We start from the raw sequence: 24988 nt of genomic DNA, 5'->3' as shown, positions 1-24988 counted from the left end.
AAATGACTGTGAGGTCATTTTTATGTCCTCACGTCAGTCAGAAGACGATTCAATACCTTTTATAAGTCAAATACATCTAACACATATTTAGTTCCACTCTTTTCTTTACTCTAACTCATTGTTGATCCGAGATTTACTCTAGACATCTTCCTGATGTTTTTTTCACTCCAACCATTTTCAGTAGAAGCTATTGCATAACAAAACGCTATATTTACCCACCGAATACGTTATGTTTCTTTTCTTAGCCTGTAGCTCATAGGTAAATGCAAAATTGCCAGTGGCCCACCGCCGATAAATACATTATCGCCTGCAAACCACAGCCAATAAATACATTGTCGCCAGCGGTCTACAACCAATAAATACATTATCGCCACCGGTCCACCGGCGGTCGGCACCTGCGACGTGGAAACGTATACAACTTTCCGGAGACCGGCGATAGACAACGTCATGAGAAAACTCAAGTCGTAGGTTCGACAGACCCAACCATCCGCTGGGTTTATGAGAGCCAGTTGTTTGTGTGCTTTTGTGATCTCATAAGTATGGATTCGTTCTAACACTATTAATTTATATAGATGGTGTAATTCGTTGTCAAAGAAACTTACCGAAAATCTGTACTTCACACAGACTAAGTGGTTTGTATATCGAGATATTTACAGTGTCCCCAAACACAGGACCACTGACGTTACAAAGTGCGTCGATGATATCCCCGGGACCTTTTTCGGCTGTGGTGGTGTCCTGGTAACAGACTTTGTAATTCTGAGAGGAGTTTCCAACGGACAGAGAGAAGCCGCTAAGTCGTTGACCACCTGAAGCAAAAACAACAGAATTTGTTTGAAATATAGTTTGTTTCTTTCAACCAGTCGCCTTTATTCTACACCTGGAAGCTCAGACATGGATATTTTGGGGTTCAATGCTCTAGCCATGGGGATGAAATTAGAACGCATTTTTAAATTCATAGGGTTAAACTGTATATGACTGGTTTTGATATTAAGAACTCATTCCTCGAAAAAAGCCTGGGAAAACCAGCGGAGCTTGGCAGGAAATTGACAAACCACCTGCTTTAAAACCACAACCTGAACAACAAAGGCTAAGTTTGAGCTTGCAACCTCACTGGAGATTCATTACAGGAAGATAAGATGCATGGACTGTCGACCAGATCAACTTCTTTAAGGACATTAAAAAGTTAACTTACACGGACCGTTGCAGCCAGGATCATTCCTGTTATATATCCTGAACCTATGGATATTGTACTGTGCATCCAGGGCCACCGTCCAGAACGCGGCATGTGGATTTCCAGTAAAAGTACATGTATATGGTGTCGTGAAAATCTCATGTCCAGTCCTACCATCAACGGCGAGTCCGGAGGTGAAGTTGAACCCGTTGCGGCTATAATCCGAAGACTGTGTCGTGCTTTGGTTAAATGCCACATTTCCTGCCATCGGAAGCACAGTATTAGCATCAACATGGTGTTAGACATCATAGTTACATGTTGCTGAGTATAGTTTGATGTATTTTATAAATGATGTTATGTCAGAGCAGCATTCTTTTCCATGTTAATTGTTAAATGGCCAACATTTTTTGTGCACACATACAACAAACGTCCTTTAGTTATTAATGCTTAGAAATGCTTCAATGTAGAGGATCGTTTCTTCATTGTTAAACAAGAATGAAAGTAAACTAGATTTTACTTCAAATTAAACCCTCATCCATCCATATTCTACTTAAATAATAGCCAAGATTGAAGAACAAGGAAGCTATCGCACATTGCCAGGCTACTCATTAGGCCTTAGACACATTAGCCAAAGATGTATGCGTCAAGGTCATGTATCTGCGGACTAAATGATTTATTTATTTATTTGATTGGTGGTTTACCCTGTACTCAAGGATATTTCATTGATACAACGGCGGCCAGCATTATGTTGGGTGGAAACCGAGCCCGGGGAAACCCACGACCATCCGCAAGTTGCTGAAAGACCTCCCCACGTACGAGCAGAGAGGAGGCCAGCATGAGCTGGACTTGAACTCACAGCGACCGCATTGTTGAGAGACTCCTGGCTCATAACGCTGCAGTAGCTCGCGAACCAACTGAGCCACGGAGGCCGCGGACTAAATGATGGTTTCCACTACAGCCCCAGCAAATGGTCACAGAATGCACTGAATTGTCCTTCAACAAAGATTTACAGTCAGCAAAATTTTTGTTGTACAAGTCATCCTGCCGATACGATTCTCATCTTCCTTTTAGGTGTTTCATCTGCTTTCAGCACCGATTCCAGCAGAAATTGAGATGAGACCAGGAGGTAAGCATGTAAAATTTCAGCGATAACTCAGTGTGGACAACGGTCTCATTTTTTTTTTAAATAAACCAACAGTAATCACATTTTACTGGCATATAAATGAGCAAATGCTGATTTTATGGGCCACTACTGAGGCTGCAATTAGAAGTTTTGATTTTGTTAAGATTAACGCTTACACGCAGTTGATAATACTCCTAATACATTGAAATATATATAACGTGGCCTTTCCGTCGTTACATTATGCCAGATATAAACCTATATCACTTAAAAAAACCATTAAAATATGATTTGACATGCTTTTACTGTTTTCTAATCACTTTGTCTACTGGCTCTGTCCTTGTTCTTCCAACCATAATTTTGACGGAATTTGAAATATTCTTGAGTACGGCATAAAACATTAATTTATTTAACAGATGAAAATTTACCTAAATATGTAACAACATGTACATGTATATGGATGCTCACACATCATATATAAATTCATGTGTTTGGTATTGTGATACTTACGTCTGGAACAAGTAGGACCATCCCAGCCAAGAGCACACTTTCCGGAACATTCTCCGGTTTCCTCATTACACTGACTCAAGCAGTTGCCACACAACTCGCCCCAAACTGAAGTTAATACACACCCATAATTAACTTTTAGAATACATGTTCTTCAGGTTAGATTTTATTACTTCTTTATGTAAATGTTGATTTAACCCATTTAAGTTACTGGGTGGATAAGGCACTTAGTTATTGGGCAATACGCATAGAAATCTTATATCTTAATCTTAACACAGACATAACGCCTAAAACTGCAGCCTGTTTCCATGAGTTGTAAAATAAATAATAATACAGATTGAGAAGTGCATTATTTCTATTGAATTTAAATCTTTTTATGTGTAATTCTCCCATGTGGGTGTAGCAAAGTTTAAAGATTATCATGTTTAAAGATGTACGGTCCTTAGCCTGTATATCCATCGCGTTAAATTAGATCGGCATGTTTGGTATACAATGCATGAAGAGTTGGAATCAAAGCGCAACCGAGATGCATATTTTATTGTCGTCAACTTACGTACTAGATTTATACGCGATTTGAATACTAATTTCATTCATTTTCATTCATTCATGTGGCTCCGTGGCTCAGTCGGTTAGCGCGCTAGCGCAGCGTAATGACCCAGAAGCCTCTCACCAATGCGGTCGCTGTGAGTTCAAGTCCAGCCCATGCTGGCTTCGTCTCCGGCCGTAAGTGGGAAGGTCTGCCAGCAACCTGCGGATGGTCGTGGGTTTCCCCCGGGCTGTGCCCGGTTTCCACCCACCATAATGCTGGCCGCCGTCGTATAAGTGAAATATTCTTGAGTACGGCGTAAAACACCAATCAAATAAATAAATATATGTATGCGCACCATTTTTCTATATTTTATATGACAGTACTCTACAAACAGTTCTCTATACAGATACCTGGTGTACATATACAGCATGGGTTTTGCCATCGAATTACATACACTCACCATACCTGTTACTTTGTATACATCATACTGGTAATTATGTATCCACGGGATTTATACCACACTTAACAATTCATCACATCAATGTGTGTGTGACTGATGTTCTGGCCCTTACAGCACTATAGCTGGGAAAACACACAAGACGGCACTGTACTTTTAATCCTCCACACTTTATGTTACTACACAATCGGCATTAAGTGTGAGTACAGTTTAGGTTTTACTCTCAAATATTTTTACAGTGTGGACAAGTAAGACTACTCGGGACGGGGTAGGAGAATAGTTTTGTTCACCTGCATGGGACTGATGGCATACACAATAGTCTGTTTCTTTTAGCGAGTCGCCTATATTCAGCTGGCTGTAAATCAGTCATACTCTGTAAATTGAGTTTAGTCAGTTGTACATTACAACACGAGCTCTACACATCGATATGTTAAAAATTTATATCCTTACAAAGAAAATGAAGTTAGATCATTTTTTTTTATATAATAACGTTAAACTGCACAAGCACAGTTTCGACGGCAATACATCACTGACATGGGTGACGTCAGATTTATTCAAAACCGACTGGCATGCTCTTGTATGTCTTGGAGGAAAGTCACACCAGATACCTAATCCCCTCTCAACTTCACTCTAAGCCCCGTTTCTGACACTGCCGTATTTGAAATTATTTACGAGTTGTAGTGTAATATAAAATATATATATGAAGCATATGTTATATTTTGTAGTATAGGATCAATCGGCAGAAGGATTTTAGAGTTGTATTTCAGGAAATTCTGTAATGAAAAACAATGTAGTAGATTCGCGGAGACAACAGTTAAGATTGGATGTGTCACGAGATGGAGTTTGTCCTAAACCCAATGTTGTGCACCTACTAAACTAAATAGTCTAAATCATCTTCTTTCTGGTAATACAGCACTGGAGAACAATTTACAAAATAAACAGTAGCTGAATCCACCATGTACACGGACCAAAACAAAATGGCATCAGGTTAAAATGATGACATTTCTTATCAGTGACTTGGAATGCTAACTTCCAAGCCATTGCGCCGTTTTGATGCTACAGATACTGTGTGTATCTTCTGGTCTCTCAGCTATAATCTATTTGCGGGTTATTGATTTCATAACTTTCTTCCTCTTCAAGATAATTTGAGACGGCTCACTGATAAATAACTGTGACTACGCTTTTGGTTATGTTACATAGAGGCCTCCGTGACATAATGCTGGCCACCGTCGTATAGGTGAAATATTCTTGAGTACGGCGTAAAACACTAATCAAATAAATAAAAAAAATTATGTTACAGATGTTATTTTAATGTAAGCAAATCTGGCAACTCCGTCCAAAACTGGTCTCCATAAATTATAATCGCAAGACCTCTTTGGAGGTCTGCTATTAAAGTCCTAGACAAGTTTATGAATAAACTAACCATTAAATAAGTAACTGTTTGCAGTATGGTGACTTTACGGCTGCTGTCATCAGCATGGAGAAGTAGGAAAGCAGAAGTGGAAACATATCGCCAACGTGTTCAAGCCAACACCAATAAGTAGGAAAAATGTCATTTAAAAGCCTGAAGCCACGGCAACGGGATAAGAGAAAGTCTTATTTATTTCCTCATCTGTCAATACAATGGTTGTACCGGTTTAAAATCTTAACGATAACTTCACTACATAAGCGACAATCAATGTGTCGCTGTGCATTTTCCACAGTGACAAATGTTGAACAAATACATTCTAACTCAGTAAGTAATATACTTACCAAATGTTATACCCATCACAAGAAGAAGAGCTCGGCTAATCAGTTTCTTGTGATCCCTCATGTTTAAGGGCAATCCCTGTTCAGTTCTAAGGGCAGTTTATATCACTGAACTCTATACTGCCCTGAAGTAATTTGCCACACAGTGGAAATTCTCAAAGTATTTGACTTTCTGAAAGCTAAATCTGTACAGGTGTAAAGTTCTTCCCACATCTACTGAACAAGTTCACTGAGGTGTGTGGACGATCACCAGAGCTTATTCTGATAACTACAAGCCACATATGGACTAAGGCAGACAACATACGAGACACCGTCACAGTTGTGTATAAATCTACATGCAGCTGGTAAACCAGTGTCGCCAGTGTTCATCTCTGTGCCAGTATACGTAAGGACACGCTTGGTGAGCTTATTCAGTACCACTGACCCTCTGACCCTCCCAGAGCAAGCTCTGTCGTCTGCGTACGTGTGGTTACTCACATCACGAATATTTATACCTGAATATTTCAAAAGACAAATCAATGTTAAATTCCCTGTGCGTGTTCACTATTACATATGCCTTTGTTGTCGTAAAACCGCTTTTCAAAAAGCAAACCCTAGGCATCCAATTAAAAGAATAGTAAATACATAAATGATATGAAAAAAAAAACCTGCACGTAACAATTAAATCACTTTTGTTTTATATGTTTGTGTATGTATCGGCTGTGACCCGACAATGTGCGATATCCCTAATGGATGACAGTTTTCTTCTACTATATGTAACCATGCTAACATAATTTCGGGACAATGGAACGTATACATTCGGTCCGTAATAACGCAATCCCCTTGCGAAAAATTAAGGCGAGTTTTGATATTACTGACGTGCAGGCCCTCTACACAAATTAGATTAAATTTACCTGCTGATTTAAACGTTAATATATATTGTTTACATTAAATTCATATTTACGAAGATCAATAGGCATTAAATATGCAGAATTCCTTCTTCCCTAACTATGTATGTTAGGTGAACTTGTACCAGTTTTAGAATAACTGGGCGAGTAGATTTGAGTAAAATAACGTCGAAGGGATTGGGATGGCTCGCTAGGGTAAAATAATATGTGTTAAATCCGATGAAATATGTCTAACTCCTGAAATGTTTGATAAATGTTGTGCGAGGGGCTTTGGACAGGGACATTATAGCTTTCAGTCAAATAACGTCAAAGTAGAGGTAATTAATATGTGTTAAATCTGATGAAAAATCCATAGCTACTAAAATGTTTGATAATGGTTGTGCAAGTTGGGGATTAATTCCTGCAGTAGGCTACAATAAAATTACATTAACACAGAGGTATTTTAATGAACAGGTTGTTTGTATATTCGTCTACCATCGTGCGAATGCTCGTTATAGGCCACTTGTCTCACATCATTATGGTGTGCAGAGCTGTACATCACTCATGCAAAACTTCGTCAGTTAATTCCCAAAAGGCGCTGGTTTAGCACCTGCTCTTCTACTTTCCTCTAAGCATGAATCTGACTATCATTGTACAAGTGAAAAAATCTCGAGTGGTGGCCTCCCTGGCCGTGGAGTTAGCGTGCCAGCGCGACACAATGACCCATTAGCCTCTTGCCAGTGTGACAGCTGTGAGTTTAGGTCCGGCTCACGTTGGAAGATCTGGTAGTAACCAGCGTATGGCCGTGGGTGTTCCCGTGCCCTGCCTGGTTTACTCTCATCATAATGCCTGCTGCCGTCTCAAAGGTCAAATATCCCTTACTATGGCGTAAAACTCAAATGAATAAAAAAAATAGGAATAAATAAATAGATTAATAAAAACAAAGTGATGTATGGTTCATCCAAAATGCATCTGAGTTATACGCAAAAGCATCGTTGTTTAATATTTTGATATTTTTGAAGAAGGCAAGGTTGGAATTCTATTTTACACTTGATGGACAATGGCACATGCTAGATTTATTTTCTTAATACTCACCTGCTTGCCCTTTATGAAAAATAATATGACTTTGACTTTACGATGATTTTAAGCCTGGCGGGGAGATGAGAGTGAGCAGTTCTCAAGAAACATTCAGGAATAGGCTGGTTTCCAGCAGGTGCCCCTATTCATGAAGGCGTGTGACATTGTACAGTCTAAGTAGTTTGTTCTTATATTTGCAGTACTGCATAAGTACCTGATACATCCAAGAGAAAACTAAATTAGCCGAGAACTTTTGAGAATGTGTATATGTGGTCTTTAGTTCCAACTGACACTGCCGAGTGATTAGAAAGTCTAAATCCAGGTTTGCATCGTGCTGAAGCCTTCCTCATTTGATTGTCACTCGGCAAAAAAGAGGACTGGCTAAGTCCACTGGACAACATTACTCACTTAACTCGTCTGAATGACAAGTGACATGATTCAATCAGCCATTTAGCTAGTTTCTTTTGTTTTGATTCAGCAACAATACAGATTAACAGAACACAAGGCTGTGCCAAGAGAAAGCTCCCTTTGAATCAAATTAATTACCGAAGTGGATTAACAATCTTTGAATACATTGGCAATGCCAGACGGTTTTGTTCAAACAATGCGTTTATGTTTAACGAGGCATTTGTGCAATGGTAGTAAATACATGCACAGGAACACGGGTTTACCAGTACATTCAAAAACTATAGAGAAATATGTACGGCAAATATACAAATCCTTATATAATAAAGCACTGGAAAAAAACAAATGTGTAACATTTAAACGCGTGATAAACATCTCTGTGCCACAGATGATAAAACCTCTTTATAATGTTGATCATTTACATTGAAAATTTTACATCGCTCCGTTTTTTTTTTATTCGTTCGATATTCCACAAGTTTTCTTAGAAAACCTGAAAATTCTTGGAAAATCTTCATTATAATTCCTCTATTCGAATTTACATCCCTTCTATTATACCAGTTTCTATACATGGTTTCTGTATAAATGGAGCTCTCTGGTGCTAGAATACATTTGGGTTAGAGCTCACAGCGCCACCTGTTTGTAAAAGTCGTGAAATCCTCCTGCTAATTGAAGAAACGAGATGGGTATGCACCAAAAAACAGCAAAAAAATTGAATATCATCGTGCATGTGTATTGAAAAGTGAAATCGTCAATCTATACATATGCCAAATTTGAGACCTAGTCGGTTCTTCACAGAAAAATCTGGGCAGTACCGGATACCAATCACAAAGCCATTACACACGTAATAAAAACAAGTGCAGACTTACATCATGATATGATAAAGACAGTGGAGATTCCGACAGCGCTTCCGGCAATTACTCCAGTGTAATTCGGATAGCTGGCCGAAATATTTGAAACGTTACAAGAAACGCAAACTTCCAATAATTACTTACAAAGGGAGCAGAGGATATGGGATCGTATGCTCTTAACTCCTGGCGTAGGGGATATATTTATTTGTTTGAGTGGTTTTTTACGCAGCATTCAAGAATATAACACTTATACGATGGTTAGAGAAAATCGGGCATAGCCAGGGGGGAACTCGCGACAATAGCCCGAGAGGAAGCCAGCGTGAGCTACACTTGTGCTCTCAATGACCGCAATGATGAGAGGCTTTTAAGTTTGCGAGTGCTAACCCTCTTGGTGCGTAGGTCTCTGAATACTGGGGTTGAAAAGTGTTAGCTCCTAGAGCAGAGGATATAAGATTCTATATTAAATGTTTTCAAAACTTTTAGACAACGTTACCCACATTGCTGTAGGTAGAAGTTCAATTCCGTCGATGACAATCTATGTAAACATTTTAGTTCAGCAAAATCCAAAAGCCTGGTTTTCTTACATAAACAATATATCAACTTCATTGTTCATTTAAATGTCCCGATCCTTGGTGCAAATGCCGTTGAAGTATAAAGAGAAAAAGGCTGTAGCAAACGTTTGACTCTAATGCGTCGAAACAGACAATCGTATACCAGCCGTCAGTCAAGATGAACGTGCCAGGTCAATAAAAATCGCAAGGCCAATTCTCAGAATCACATTTAACACAAATCACCAAAGAACTAAGAAAGAATATAAAGTACGAACATAGGACGGAATCACACAAAGAGAAGGAATCAACAGTTTCCAATAATCAGTATTCAAATCACCTACATGTGCCATGCGAGAATATAAGTTGTCAGTGATAAAATATGTACAGTATCTCGGCTGCACGTTGATTGCAACTGTTTATATATCCAACGCAGAGATCTAATTCAACCCGATGAATATATAGACCCTAGCAATTTTGATTCAATTATGCAATAGAGAGGCAGAGATTTGGACGTTGTGTCCATATTTCCTTAGAATAAAACTCATTGTAAAACTTAAGAAAGTTGCAGTGAAGGCGGTTGATGGCATAACTTTGACACACAAGTTTTGGCAGTCATAACGTCTGACGTTGATTGAAATCGTCACATAACACACAGGATTTGACAGGTGCTACAAGGCGGGATATGTACACACCATATGCAGGACACTTCGGTATATTGCTGCCCAAGTAAGGACAATTTATGATATCAAAATTGAAGCTATCCCTCTTGTCGTGAAGTCTGCGAGAGAAATCCGTTTTGGTCTTTGTGCAAAATGAGTCCAGAGAAGATATACCACAGGGGCAGCCTATGGTTTCATTTAAATTCAGCGATGGTGGACATATATCTTTCACAGTCTTTGCTACATACGGATTACTTAAAGGTAGCAGATCATCAATATAGCGTTTAGTGAATGAGAAAGGTCTAGCCTGGTGAGGATTACTCCATAATAGTGTCTGCATAGTCACAGGCGGGCACAATCTTTATACTTATACACTGTTGATATATGGTTTCGTCGAATTTCACATAAATGTTACTAATGAGAACCAGCTCATGCTGGCTTCCTCTCCAGCCGTGCGTGAGAATGTCTGCCAGCAATCTGTGGATGGTCGGGAGATTATTTCCGCCATAATGCTGGCCGCCCTCATATAGGTGAAATATTCTAGAGTACGGCGTCAAAACTTCAATCAAATAAATAAATCTATCAATATTATTGAGAAACCCAAGCACTTCGATGAACAGCGAAACATCCAATGAGTAGTAACACTTGTATGTAGTGGGACAGACGTTAATATAGCACTGGCCAGTTTTATTAAACAGAGTTACAATTAGTGATGAAATTCTATCAATTAAATCTGAGTGAGGAAACCCCAAGCAGAGATGTCCTTATGTACTATGTGTATTTGAGCGTCTACATATGTGTATTGGAGACTATAAGATGGCAGAAAACATACCATAATCACATATACCACCTCGTGTAACCTATTCGGAAAAGCCTTTATTCATGCATTGATTTTCACAGAACATATAGAAACCTAAAGCTATGTGTATGATGTTGAAGCTGTGTCTTCTAAGAAGCAGGGTGCTTAGATTTACAGCAGAGCCATTAATGAACCTTGTATCTCCTAAGGTTCCTTTGAATCGACAGAAGTCTTATTTATAGGTTTCATTTAACATATAAGCAGGGTTATACGCACAGTGCTGCCCGATCCTAACAATATACTCTACGCATAACACTTGCTCACCCTACGCGCATTTATATCGGATCTAGGGCGGATTCTACACGAATGAGGTAAATTGACAAGAAGCCCTATTTCACCGGCTTCCAGTTAAGGTACATAGTGTGGAAGCAATACATGTGCACTACTGCTTTTGACATCAGGATAATATGTATGCCGGAGTCCACGACAAAACTAAAGAGGGTATAATTTTGTAGAAAATGGAAGAAACAGCCTAAACTCGTACTTCGTTTGTAACTTTTCTAGGTAAAGCCAGGCACCCAAGCTTCAGTTCAGGATGTTCGATCGTTTTGAAAGCAAGGAATAATAGAAAAAAACTATGATAGCCGGAAAAGGCCATCATCGGAGCATCGTTCTATCGCCCGGTGATGGCACGAAGCCATGGTACGATGCTGCTATCGTCCTCACCTCTCCAACTCCTGTGACCAGAGCAATGCATTGTGGTCTTTATTCTCTGCTTCCGCTACTGATACCTGACCAAAATTTTTTTACGGACTGAAAGACTGACGGATTAACAGACTGACGGAATGACGGACTAACAGACTTACTGACAGACTGACAGAATGACGGACTGACAGAAACACGGAAGTTTGGACTAAAAAGCATACGGATTGACGAACTGTCAGAATGACGGACTAACAGACTGACGGATTGGCGGACTAACAGACTGGCGGAATGACGGACTAGCAGACTGGCAGAATGACGGACTAACAGACTGACGGAATGGCGGACTAGCAAACCAACGAAATGGCGTACTGACGGACTGACAGACCAGGTGTAAACCTGCAGTCCCTTTCTATACCGGTAGTTTTCAAATCATTATGTGATATCTCTTCACTATATTCCTTTCCCGGGATGTTGATCTATGACAGAGCGAAGCAAAACCATCATTTTGCAGCCAAAATAAGGTAAACACACACATTCTATGTAAAATGCAGTTTGTATTGTTATGTGTGTATGCATGAGTTTTATGAAAAGCGCTAGCGCAGCGTAATGACCCAGGAGTCTCTCACCAATGCGGTCGCTATGAGTTCAAGTCCAGCGCATGCTGGTTTTCTCTCCGGCCGTACGTGAGAAGATCTGTCAACAACCTGCGGATGGTCGTGGGTTTCCCCTGGGCTCTGCCCGGTTTCCACCCACCATAATGCTGGCCGCCGTGGTATAAGTGAAATATTCTTGAGTACGGCGTAAAACACCAGTCAAAAAAAAAAATAAAATCACTGTGTGTGTGACTGATGTTCGGGCCCTTACAACACGCTCAAGGCGGCATTGTACTTTTAATTCTCCACACATCATGTAACTACATAATCGGCTTTGAATGTGAGTGTAGCTTTACTCTAAAATAATCCTGTTTTTTACAGTGTGGATAAGGAAGACTGTTCAGGAGGTGTAGGAGAATAGGTTTATTCACCGCATGGGACAGGTGACATATACTATAGTCTTCCTCTTTCAGCGAGTCGCCTATATTCACTTGGCTGTAAATCAGTCTCGCTAAAAAATTGCTGTTAGTCAGTGATACGTTACAACACAAGCTCCACACATCGATATGTCGAAAATTAACATCTTTACAAAGGAAATGAAGTTACATTTTTTCTTATTCCTAATGTTAAACTGCACAAATACAGTTGACCTACATAGCACATACATGACGTTACAATTATTCAAAACTCAGTGGCATGCTGGTGGAATGGGCGAAGCCCAGGATGTCTTGCGGGGGAAGTGACACCCGTTACCTACTTTGTTATCAACTTCACTCTAAGCCAAGTTTCGGACACTGCCATATTTGAAATTATTTGCAAGTTTTTGTGTAATATAAAATAAATAGATGAATTATATGTTATATCTTGTAGTATTGGATCAAACGGCAGAAGGGTTTTAGAGTTGTATGTCAGGAAATTCTGTAACGAAAAACAATGTAGCAGATTTGCGGAGACAGCAGTGGAGTCTGGATGTGTTACTGGATGCAGTTTCTCCTAACCTCATTTTGGTGCGCCACTTGTAAAACAAATTACTATAAATCCGATTTTTTGTCATCTACTTTCTGGTGATATAATGACTGGAGACCAACGTCACAAAATGAACAGTAGCTGAATCCACCATGTATATGGACCAAAACAAAATGGCAACATGTTAAAATGATGACATTTCTTATCAGTGACTTGGAGTGTTGATCACTAACTTCAAAGCTATTGCGTCGTTTTGATGCTACAGACACTGTATGTATCGTTTAGAGTATCAGCTTTAGCCTATGTCTGGTTTATTGGTTAATAACTCTCCTTCTGTCCAAGATACAGATGTTTGGGGAATGGTAAACGCCATAATTAACAATTTGAGATGGGGCACTGTTGAATAAATACCTGTAACTTCTTTTTCGATTATCTGACAGATGTTGTTTTAATGTAGGCGAATCTGACATTTGTACAACGCTTAATTCCAAACGAGTCTCCATAATTAATAATCACAAGACCTCTTTCCAGATCTGCTATCCAAGTCCTAGACAAGTTTATGAATAAACTAACCAATAAATAAGTAAATTTTCCAGTAGAATGCTTTTTCCTAGACATGTCATTTAACTTTTTACCAATATCATAGCGTCTTTGCGCTACTGTGGGTGGCAGGTCAGGAATAACACTAAAACTGCATTTCCGTTGTAGTTTTCTAGCACTTTGGTGAATTTCACATCCTTTTGCACACAAGCAGATTGAATTGGTGATTATGCTGGCTATCAGTGTTGTGAAATATCACGAATGTCGAACGTACATGTATTCTTCAGGGAGGAATTATCGACAGTGTGGGCTTGAAATGTCACAAAACATAAAAAACCATTGACTCACTATGCGTGCATGAGTCATAATCAGTGGTGATTTTGCCAGATTTCTGATCGTCCTAACCCACAACAAAAATCTATGCGTTTCAACCAGTCGATTTACAGAGCTTTTTTTACAGAGACTCGTCTACCCTATGGATCGACCGACGCTTTGTGCGACTTCCGAATAATTTTCCGCCGGACCAGTCTACCGGCCAATCAACCGGCTGGCTGTACATCCATCCGACAGGCTTAAACATCGATAAACCTTCAAGACGACAGACGGACGGGCAGACAGATAGACGGACCGACTGACGGGACGACTGACGGACAAGCCAATCTAAAAATTGTGCAACTCTTTGTGACCTAACCAATGAATGATTAAAGTAAATGGTAACTGATTCCTTTCGTTCTTGTTATAGCCAGAGTTTAACATGTAGATACTGGAAAGTTTGACTGCATTATAAAATAGCCTATAGCTGTAAGCGTTGATTCCCCGTACCGGTGTTTAAAAATAGTCGACTGCACAGTTCGTCAAATACATAAGCTGTCCCGGATATGACACAATAGCCGGCTTTAAGTAGGGGTTATTGGAGAAATCCTCTCCTCACATGTTCATTAGAGCGCTGCCTTACCATTCAACTATGTACACGCACGTTTAGGTGTAACACTATGATATTGGTGTACATATGCTTCGTGTTTTTAGGCGTACCTTTATAGCACTGTTACTACGAGACGAACATTTACCAAACTGTACGGTGTAAACACACACTCTGTTTTCACAGTTAAAAAATAAATAGAGGGTTTTTGTAATCGCCCTGCGCCTGGTAGCAACTGAAGAACATTTCAAAGCACATAATATATGTCAGTACTTGGACGAATGGACGATTATCTGCATGTAACGGAAGAGTAGTTATATTGTATCGATGGCTGTTATGTCACATAGACTACCGCCTTTATCTAACAGGTACATGTCTGTGTAAATGTTTTGACAGCTCTTCTTTAATTCAAGTTACACAGTTTTATGAAGAAATTATCAACATGCGGATTAATAATCTTAGATTGCACTTCTATTGCTTTGGTTACAATTCCTCCTATCTAACATGCCATTTTCATCTAACTAAATCTGGCCTTTGTACACCAATCAGTTCAAAATTAGTCTCCATGGCTGATAATCACGTGATTTATAAGATCTAAGTCATTTCTAAACAAACTGAGGTATACATGTTTACCTGGCGCCAAGCCAGACATGAAGATATGACACGATGTAATTTTTGTCTGGTTTGTATCAGCCAGAATTTCATTTCTACTTCATCTTGTCTAGAAACAGATTTTCTGACACAATGACATGAAGACACAATGTTTCAACTTCTTAACGTTTTGTGTTTTTGACATGAACAGGCACTGGGGCAGCAGAGTCAAATTATAAACTACACCCATTTTAAAATATTATCACCATCTAATAAAAAGTAGGTGTGTAGCTATTGTCTCTGTAAACAAGCACCAGTGTAAGTATGTCAGTGGAAAGTCAGTGGAAAGTCAGTGGCACCCAAAAGCCTCTAGTGAGGGCAACGAGATCAGGGAGACATAATCACATTCAATTCTTATTTGTCAGAAAGGTTTGCTGGTTTTAAATTATAGTGAAAACTTCCCTAATTTAAACGTAACTTTCTTCCGTATGAAAAAGATTTATCTGGTGTGTTTTCCATAATGACAATGTTGAACAAATACATTTCCCCTAAAGCAGAATACTTACCAAATGTTATTCCCATCACAAAGAGAAGCACCCCGCCAATCTGTTTCCTGTGATCCTCCATGTCTGAGGGCAATCTCTGTTCAGTTCCAAGGGCACTTCACAGGACGCTCTAGTTCTATCCTGATGTAATTTTCCAGACAGAAGGAATTCTCATCAGATATGAAATCTTTCCAGAAGCTAAATCTGTACAGGTGGAACGTTTTCCCAGATCTACTGAACATGTCTGAACGGCAACCACACCATCTTCTCACAACAGCTAGCCATATACGGGCCGTTTAGACGTCGGGCGTGTCGCACGTGTTTTTGAGTGATCTTGAGGCACACACATAGAAAGATTGTATACACACAATTGATATGAAAATAAATCCTTGAATGCGTCTGTCAACCTACGTTTGTTGTATGTCATTCTATACCTATAGTCTACTTCTTTTAGGGAGTGTAAAATCAGTCAAGCACCCTACCAAAATTGCCCTTAGTCACTGTCATGTAACAACTCAAGCTCTACACATTGATACGTTTTACGTCCATATAAAGCAAAGAAATTACAGTTCAACATGTTTTGAAGGAGGGTAACACCAGTTGCCTGAACTGCTGTTGACTTTATTGTAAACCATGTTTTTGACACTGCTGCATTTGAAACGTTTTAGTATAATATAACATTAATAAGTGAATTTTACGTTATCTCTTGTAATATATGATCAGCAGTGTGGTTTTAGAGAAACTGCAATTTGTTTGTAGTAATATGGATGTCCAACTGATATTACAGACAGCTGAAAATAGGCGGCTCTCTACAAGAATTAGTCTATAGTGTCTGCCTCAGCCAGGTGTGATACCCGAGATGCGTGACTGCTCTGTCTGCACTGGCAGATTTCTTTAACTAACAAGGAAGTTACGTTATTGTGTTACAAAAATTTTAGCACCATGAAACCTTCTGCTTAGTAATAAGGCATCGGCGCTCCTGTGAGTTTAGCACTACGGCGTTAAACTCGAAGCACACATACACTGCACATATACAAACGCATGTGTGGCGTGACATTTTATGTTGTAGCAGAAAGTTAACATTTAGCGAGAGGTGATTAATAAGAAGGTCACAAATATAGATACCCGGACGATGTTCATGTTATTTCACTTTTATTTTGCCTACACATGTTTGGTCCTGGTCACTTGGTTACACATAAGATTATATAAAAGTTTTTTATAAATACTGACTGATAAAGCGAGCTATCTTGGACATTGTAACACCGGGCGATAAAGTGAACATCACTACAGTCTAGAGCAGGACGTTATAAGGTAAGTTAAGTTGTATGGAGCAACGATTTGCATTTCACCCTATAGTTTACCGCCCCTATCATCATGGCCTAAGTACAATTGGGTAAAATTTGGTTGTGATAATTTCAATTTATTTAAATCATAAAAATACCCAAGAAGTTGTGTTATCATGACATTTATTTAACGAACAGTTACATGTCAGTGGGACAAGGTCTCCATATGCCTAATTTACCACTAGAATCACGATTGACGCGGGAATAATAACAATGCATTTCAGGACATCTGGGGGTTAAAAAGCCGCTGGAGGACTGTCGACGTTGATGTTGAGATATTCGACCGAAATTAATATATCTTATACTTATATGTTACATCAGACACCAGAGCAGTAGACAGCTCTGTTCGCAAACATGTCACAATCAAGGGGTAAGAGCACTCAACGTTGTGGAACCAGCCCATCAGCGGCGAAGCAGTTAAGATCAGCTGACTCAGAATCTGCTGGAAGCACAGAGGTCCCAGAGGCTACTGCTGAAGGTATACATTCTACCCGCTTACATTGGTCTCTACTTCTGTGTATATGACAAGGAAGCTGTCATCTTGGGACCTTGTGTATTATTTTATACCGCACTGCAGACATGCAGTATACTGCACAAGCTATACTCGCACCTACAATGTAGATTCAAACAGCTGCCCAAGATACACAGCTATAGCCTTTGCTGTTTTAGTAGCAAACTGTATCATTGGTTTTGGAGGGAAAGAACATTCATTTGTAGGCCACTTATCGAAGAGAATTTGCTTTCGGATACTCGGGGACCGGATCAACTGAAATCCATGATATAACAGAACAAAGCAGAGCGACAAATAGAAAGTCTGAGTTGTTCAAGAATGGACGTCTTGGTCGAGCAGTAAAAAATCTCTATAAGTTGTTTGGTTGCTGTGAATGCGATCTGTAAAGTTAGATGGTTGGAAGAGCTCAGAACTGTTCTCAAGAACAATAACACTCATGTAAATTCGATTTGTAAAGTTTGGTGTTTGCAAGAACAATGTCAATCATGTAAAATCGCTATGTGAAGTTTGATTTTCGCAAGAACAATGTCAACCCTGTGAATTCGATCTGTATAGTTAAGTGTTTGAGAGAATATGGTTACTCTCCTGTACCTATGTTACGACTTGCTATAACATTTCGGAAAGTTACATCATGCGAAACATAGTTCGGAACAACGCCAATAACAAAAAATGTCCCCGATAAGACTGGCGGCCCAAGACGTAACGTGACTCGGGCTTGCTATTCAGGCACCAGCAGGCCCACGCCGCTGTAAACCCTATTCTTTGACGGATATACGTTATTGTATTGAAACATAAAAGTAAGCAGATTGTGCCTATCCACGCACGAGAGACCTATACCAATATCCTGAAGCACACCGACACTATACGCTGCACTGTTTAAAAAATGGGGCTTAACATCGTACACTGTTTCAGTTATATGACGAAGAGGAGTCATTAGATTTGTTTATATATACTGTGTTTTCTTGTGGCAGGAGTCCATGCCACCAAAGTTCTGCCGACACTGGAGTATCATGCCGCATGCACCAGACATGACACTCTGTCCAGTCACAGTATACTGTCATTGGGCCAACCAATCATGTTTCTTTGCTCTAACCTCTCAGTGATGAGCGCCAAGCGCGGCAGCAACAAGTACCATGTTTGAAGTCTTTGGTTTGATCTCGGGTCACCCAATTTGAGGCGTTTTAACCATTATGGCTCCGAAGTGAACCAGCCCTGTTCGAATGTACGGAATAAACTAGATACCGTACATCTATAACGACTTACTATGTTGGACTAGTGCCGTTGTAGACGTTCGCTCTTCCCCTGAGAATCAACCTATGGCCGCCGGCCAAGTCCGTCAGTGTTCCTGAACGCTGAACGCTTACTCGTGATAAATCCTGTGTGCAAAACATTCCTCAAAATGGCTGTTCAACCCAGCCTAGAGTAAGGTCCCGGGTGTACAGGCTAAAACTAGTCCCTCAAGTGTAGCTCGGTAATCCTAAATTTGGTGTAAGTCGAGCAGCCGTACACATGTATGTTCTGTGGGACAGTCATATCATATGGCAATGGTGCGTGTAGCGAGGGTCGGGAAAAGCAAATCCTCAGGTGACAGTTGTTGTGCTGGCACTTTCATAACCTCAGTTAGGTGACTACTTGATGCGTATCTATATGGATAACTCTATGAGGCGTACTGGCATGTAGGGGACTTTTTGATCCGAGCTTATCGTCGACTTTATGAGCCGAACTAAGGTGGCTGCACATGTATGATCAGTGCTTACATCACTGCACTCCGTGCCTGTAGATTTTAAATAAACCGAGTGTTTGCTAAAGGCTGATATAAGCACTCTGTTATCTGTTATGTGTGTACAAAGATTGAAATATAATACAAAAAAATACATGAGAGGGAGGAAAGACTACAGCAGCAGCGACGGTGTGATAGAAAATGGCCACATGTATCGGCGCAATATCTGGACACAAACCGAAGGGCCCTTCTTTGTCATATGACTAATAAGAAAATATGACGTAAAACAACTAACACCTAATACTTCCCCGTTTGTCATATGACGGAAAAATTGTTCAGTACGACGTAGAACCCCAAACATACATATACTTAATGTTTCACACAATATTGAGAACATAATTTTAATTTCCCCAGCTGTGGTGAAAGGGTCTTTATGTTCAGCATACTGAGCTACAGTACAAAAGTTACACCTGTGCGAATGTAAGGTATGTAAGGTAAATATGGACCTTTGTGTTTAGTACACTGAGTGGTTACCCTACAGTAGGCCTACAAGATTTACAACTGTGTGGGTATTTAGGGTGAAGGGAACCTTGTGTTCAGTACAGTGAGTGGTTACTATACAGTACAAGCTATACAACTGTGTGGGTATTTGGGGTGAAGGAACTTTTGTGTTCAGTACACTAATTGGTTACTCTACAATACAAGCTTTACGACTGTGTGGGTATTTAGGGTGAAGGGACCTTTGTGTTCAGTATACTGAGCGGTTAACCTACAGTACAAGCTTTACAACTGTGTGGGTATTTGGGGTGAAGGAATCTTCATGTTCAGTGTACTGAGCGGTTACTCTACGGTACAAGCTTTACAACTGTGTGGGTATTTAGGGCGAGGGGACCATTGTGTTCAGTACACTGATTGATTAGTCTACAGTACAAGCTTTATAACTGTGTGGGTATTTAAGCTGAAGGGATCCTTGTGTTGAATATACTGAGCGGTTAACCTATAGTACAAGCTTTACAACTGTGTGGGTATTTAGGGTGAAGGGACCTTTGTGTTTAGTATAGTGAGTGGTTACTCTACAGTATAAGCTTTACAACTGTATGGGTTTTTGGGATGAAGGAAACTTTGTGTTCAGTATACTGAGCTGTAACTCCACAGTACCAACTATACAACTGTGTGGGGTATTTAGGGCAAAGGAATGTTTGTATTCAGTGCACTGAGCGGTTATTGTAGAGGATAAGCTTTACAACTGTGTGGGTATTTAGGGTGAGGGGAACTTTGTGTTCAGTACACTGACTGATTATTCTACAGTACAAACTTTACAACTGTGTGGGGTACTAAGGGCGAAGGGACCGTTGTGTTTAGTATACTGAGTGGTCACTCTACAGTACGAGCTTTACAACTATGTGGGTATTTGGGGTAAAGAAACTTTTCTGTTCAGTACACTAATTGATTACTCTACAGTACAAGCTTTACGACTGTGTGGGTATTTAAGGTGAAGGGACCTATGTGTTCAGTATACTGAGAGGTGAACCTACAGTACAAGCTTTACAACTGTGTGGGTATTTGGGGTGAAGGGACCTTTGTGTTTACTATATTGAGCGGTTACTCTACAATACAAGCCTTACAACTGTGTGGGTATTTAGGTTGAGGGGACCTTTGTGTTAAGTACACTAATTTGTTAATCTACATTGCAAGCTTTACGGCTGTTTGAGCATTTTGGGTGAAAGGGCCTTTGTGTTCAGTACAATAATTGGTTACTCTACAATACAAGTTTTGAAACTATGTGGGTATTTGGGGTCAATGGACCTTTGTGTTCAGTATACTGAGCGGTTAACCTACAGTGCACGTTTTACAACTGTGTGGGTATTTAGGGAGAGGGGACCATTCGTGTTCAGTATACTGAGGGGTTAACCTGCAGTACAAACTTTTCAACTGTGTGGGTGTTTGGGGTGAAGGAATCATTGTGTTCAGTATACTGTGCGGTTAACCTACAGTAAAAACTTTACAACTGTGTGGGTATTTAAGGTGAATAGACCTCTGTGCTCAGTACACTGAATGGTTACTCTACAATACAAGCTTTGCGGCTATTTAAGTTTTTGGGGTAATGGGACCTTTGTGTTAAATAGAATAAATGGTTACTCTACAGTACAAGCTTTACAACTGTGTGGGTATTTGTGGTGAAGGAATCATTGCGTTCAGTATACTGAGCGGTTACACTACAGTACAAGCTTTAAAACTGTCTGGGTATTCGGGGTGAAAGGACCTTTGTGTTTAGTATACTGAGCGGTTACTCTACGGTACAAACTTTACATGTGTGTGGGTATTTGGGGTTAAGGAACCTTTGTGTTCAGAATAATAAGAGCTCACCCCACAGTACAAGCTTTACAACTGTGTGGGAATTTAGGGATAAGGGACATTTGTGTTCAGTACACTGAGTGGTTACTCTACGGCACAAACTTTACAGCTGTGGGAGTATATAGGGCGAAAGGACCTCTGTGTTCAGTGCACTGAATGGTTACTCTACAATACAAGCTTTAAGGCTGATTGTGTATTTGGGGGGAAGGGATCTTTGTGTTCAGTACAATGAATGGTTACTCTACAATACAAGCTTTACAACTGTGTGGGTATATGGGGTCAAGGGACCTTTGTGTTCAGCACACTGAGCGGTTGACCTACAGTACAAGTTTTACAACTGTGTGGGTATTTAGGGTGAAGGTACCTTTGTCTTCAGTACACTGATTAGTTAATCTACAGTACAAGCTTTACGGCTGTTTGAGTATTTTGGGTGAAGGGACCTTTGTGTTGAATACAATAATTGGTTACTCTACAATACAAGTTTTACAACTATGTGAGTATTTGGAGTGAAGGGACCTTTGTGTTCAGTATATTGAGCTATTACTCTACAATACAAGCCTTACAACTGTGTGGGTATTTGGGGTGAAGGGACCTTTGTGTTCACTATATTGAGCGGTTACTCTACAATACAAGCCTTACAACTGTTTGGGTATTGAAGTTGAGGGGACCTTTGTGTTCAGTACACTGATTTGTTAATCTACATTACAAGCTTTACGGCTGTTTGAGTATTTTAGGTAAAATAACCTTTGTGTTCAATACAATATTTGGTTACTCTACAATACAAGTTTTAAAACTGTGTGGGTATTTGGGGTCAAGGGACCTTTGTGTTCAGTATACTGAGCGGTTAACCTACAGTACACGTTTTACAACTGTGTGGGTATTTAGGGTGAGGGGACCATTCGTGTTCAGTATACTGAGCGATTAACCTACAGTACAAACTTTTCAACTGTGTGGGTATTTGGGATAAAGGAATAATTGTGGTCAGTATACTAAGCGGTTACTTTACAGTACAAGCTTTAAAACTGCCTGGGTATTCCGGGTGAGAGGACATATGTGTTCAGTTCACTGAGTGGTTACTCTGCAGTACAAGCTTTGCAACTGTGTGGGGTATTAGGGGCGAATGAATCATTGTGTTCAGTATACTGAGCTGTTACTCTACAGTACAAGCTTTAAAACTGTCTGGGTATTCGGAGTAAAAGGGCCTTTGTGTTTAGTATACTGAGCGGTTACTCTACGGTACAAACTTTACAACTGTGTGGGTATTTGGGATTAAGGAACATTTGTATTCAGTATACTGAGCGGTTACTCTACGGTACAAACTTTACAACTGTGTGGGTATTTGGGGTGAAGGACAGGATGTGTTCAGTAAAATAAGCGCTCACCTTACAGTACAAGCTTTACAACTGTGTGGGAATTTATGGCCAACTGACCTTTGTGTTCAGTACACTGAGTGGTTACTCTCCGCCACAAACTTTACAGCTGTGGGAGTATACAGGGTGAAAGGACCACTGTGTTCAGTACACTGAATGGTTACTCTACAAAACAAGCTTTACGGCTGTTTGAGCATTTGTGGTGAAGGGACCTTTGTGTTCAGTACAATGAAAGGTTACTCTACAATACAAGCTTTACAACTGTGCGGGTATTTGGGGTGAAGGAACCTTTGTTTTTAGTATATTGAGCGGTTACTTCACACTACAAGCCTTACAACTTTGTGGGTATTTGGGGTGAAGGGACCTTTGTGTTCAGTACACTGAGCGGTTATCCTACAGGACAAGTTTTACAACTGTGTGGGTATTTATGGTAAAGGGACCTTTTTTCCTCAGTACACTGATTGGTTAATCTACAGTACAAGCTTTACGGCTGTTTGAGTATTTTGGGTGAAGGGACCTTTGTGTTCAATACAATAATTGGTTACTCTACAATACACGTTTTACAACTGTGTGGGTATTTGAAGTAAAGGGACTTTTGTGTTCAGTATATTGAGCGGTTACTCTACGATACATGTCTTTCAACTGTTTGGGTATTTGGGGTGAGGGGACCATTCTGTCCACTACATTGAGCGGTTACTCTACAATACAAACCTTACAACTGTGTGGGTATTTGGAGTGAAGGGACCTTTGTGTTCAGTACACTGTATGGTTAATCCACAGTACAAGCTTTACAACTGTGTGGGTATTTAGGGTGAGGGGACCATTCGTGTTCAGTATACTGAGCGGTTAACCCACAGTACAAACTTTTCAACTGTGTGGGTATTTGGGGTGAAGGAATCATTGTGGTCAGTATACTAAGCGGTTACTCTACAGTACAGACTTTAAAACTGCCTGGGTATTCCGCGTGAAAGGACATTTGTGTTCAGTCCACTGAGTGGTTACTCTGCAGTACAAGCTTTCCAACAGTGTGAGGTATTAGGGGCGAAGGAATTATTGTGTTCAGTATGCTGACCTTTTACTCTACGGTAAAAACTTTACAACTGTGTGGGTATTTAAGGTGAATAGACCTCTGTGTTCAGTACACTGAATGGTTACTCTACAATTCAAGCTTTACGGCTGTTTGAGTATTTGGGGTGAAGGTACCTTTGTGTTCAGTATATTGAGCGGTTACTCTACAATACATGTCTTTCAACTGTGTGGGTATTTGGGGCGAAGGTACTTTTGTGTTCAGTACACTGATTGGTTAATCTACAGGACAAGCTTTACGGCTGTTTAAGTATTTTGGGTGAAGGGACCTTTGTGTTCAATACAATAATTGGTTACTCTACAATACAAGTTTTGAAACTGTGTGGGTATTTTGGGTGAAAGAACATTTGTCTTCAGTACACTGAGCGGTTAACCTACAATACACGTTTTCCAACTGTGTGGGTATTTGGGGTGAAGGAATCATTGTGGTCAGTATACTAAGCGGTTACTCTACAGTACAAGCTTTACAACTGTTTGGGTATTTGGGGTGAAGGAACCTTTGTGTTCAGTATACTGAGCGGTTAACCTACAATACAATCTTTTCAACCGTGTGGGTACTTGGTGTGAAGGAATCATTGTGGTCAGTATACTAAGCGGTTACCCAACAGTACAAGCTTTACAAATGTGTGGGTATTTGGGGTGAAGGAACCTTTGTGTTCAGTATAATAAGCGCCCAGCGTACAGTAAAAGTTTCACAACTGTGTGGGAATTTGGGACCAAGGGACCTTTGTGTTCAGTACACTGAGTGGTTACTCTACGGTACAAACTTTACAGCTGTGGAAGCATACAGTGTGAAAGGACCTTTGTGTTCAGTATACTGAGCGGTTACTTTACGGTACAAACTTTATAACTGTGTGGGTATTTGGGGTAAAGGAACCTTTGTGTTCAGTATAATAAACGCTCACCCTACAGTACTACCTTTACACCTGTGTGGGAATTTGGGGCCAAGAGACCTTTGTGTTCAGTACACTGAGTGGTTTCTCTACGGTTCAAACTTTACAGCTGT

At 40.1% G+C, this 24988-nt stretch overlaps 1 protein-coding gene across 1 annotated transcript in view; it reads right to left on the bottom strand.

Moving 5' to 3' along the window:
- The window catches only part of LOC135469684 (receptor-type tyrosine-protein phosphatase alpha-like), an 86086-nt gene extending 70194 nt beyond the window's left edge, over nucleotides 1-15892 (bottom strand). Inside the window, exons 1-4 of the mRNA XM_064748240.1 lie at nucleotides 15619-15892; nucleotides 2802-2906; nucleotides 1193-1432; nucleotides 603-806 (exon numbers count right to left, since the gene is read on the bottom strand). Coding sequence (XP_064604310.1) covers nucleotides 603-806; nucleotides 1193-1432; nucleotides 2802-2906; nucleotides 15619-15679 — 610 coding nt within the window. The 5' untranslated portion in view covers nucleotides 15680-15892. The remainder of the gene's footprint in view (nucleotides 1-602; nucleotides 807-1192; nucleotides 1433-2801; nucleotides 2907-15618) is intronic.
- Nucleotides 15893-24988: the final 9096 nt, after the last annotated feature.

The sequence above is a fragment of the Liolophura sinensis genome, chromosome 7 (assembly GCF_032854445.1).
Source record: "Liolophura sinensis isolate JHLJ2023 chromosome 7, CUHK_Ljap_v2, whole genome shotgun sequence".
Taxonomy (NCBI): Eukaryota; Metazoa; Mollusca; class Polyplacophora; order Chitonida; family Chitonidae; genus Liolophura; species Liolophura sinensis.
This window is presented reverse-complemented; position numbering and strand designations above follow the sequence as displayed.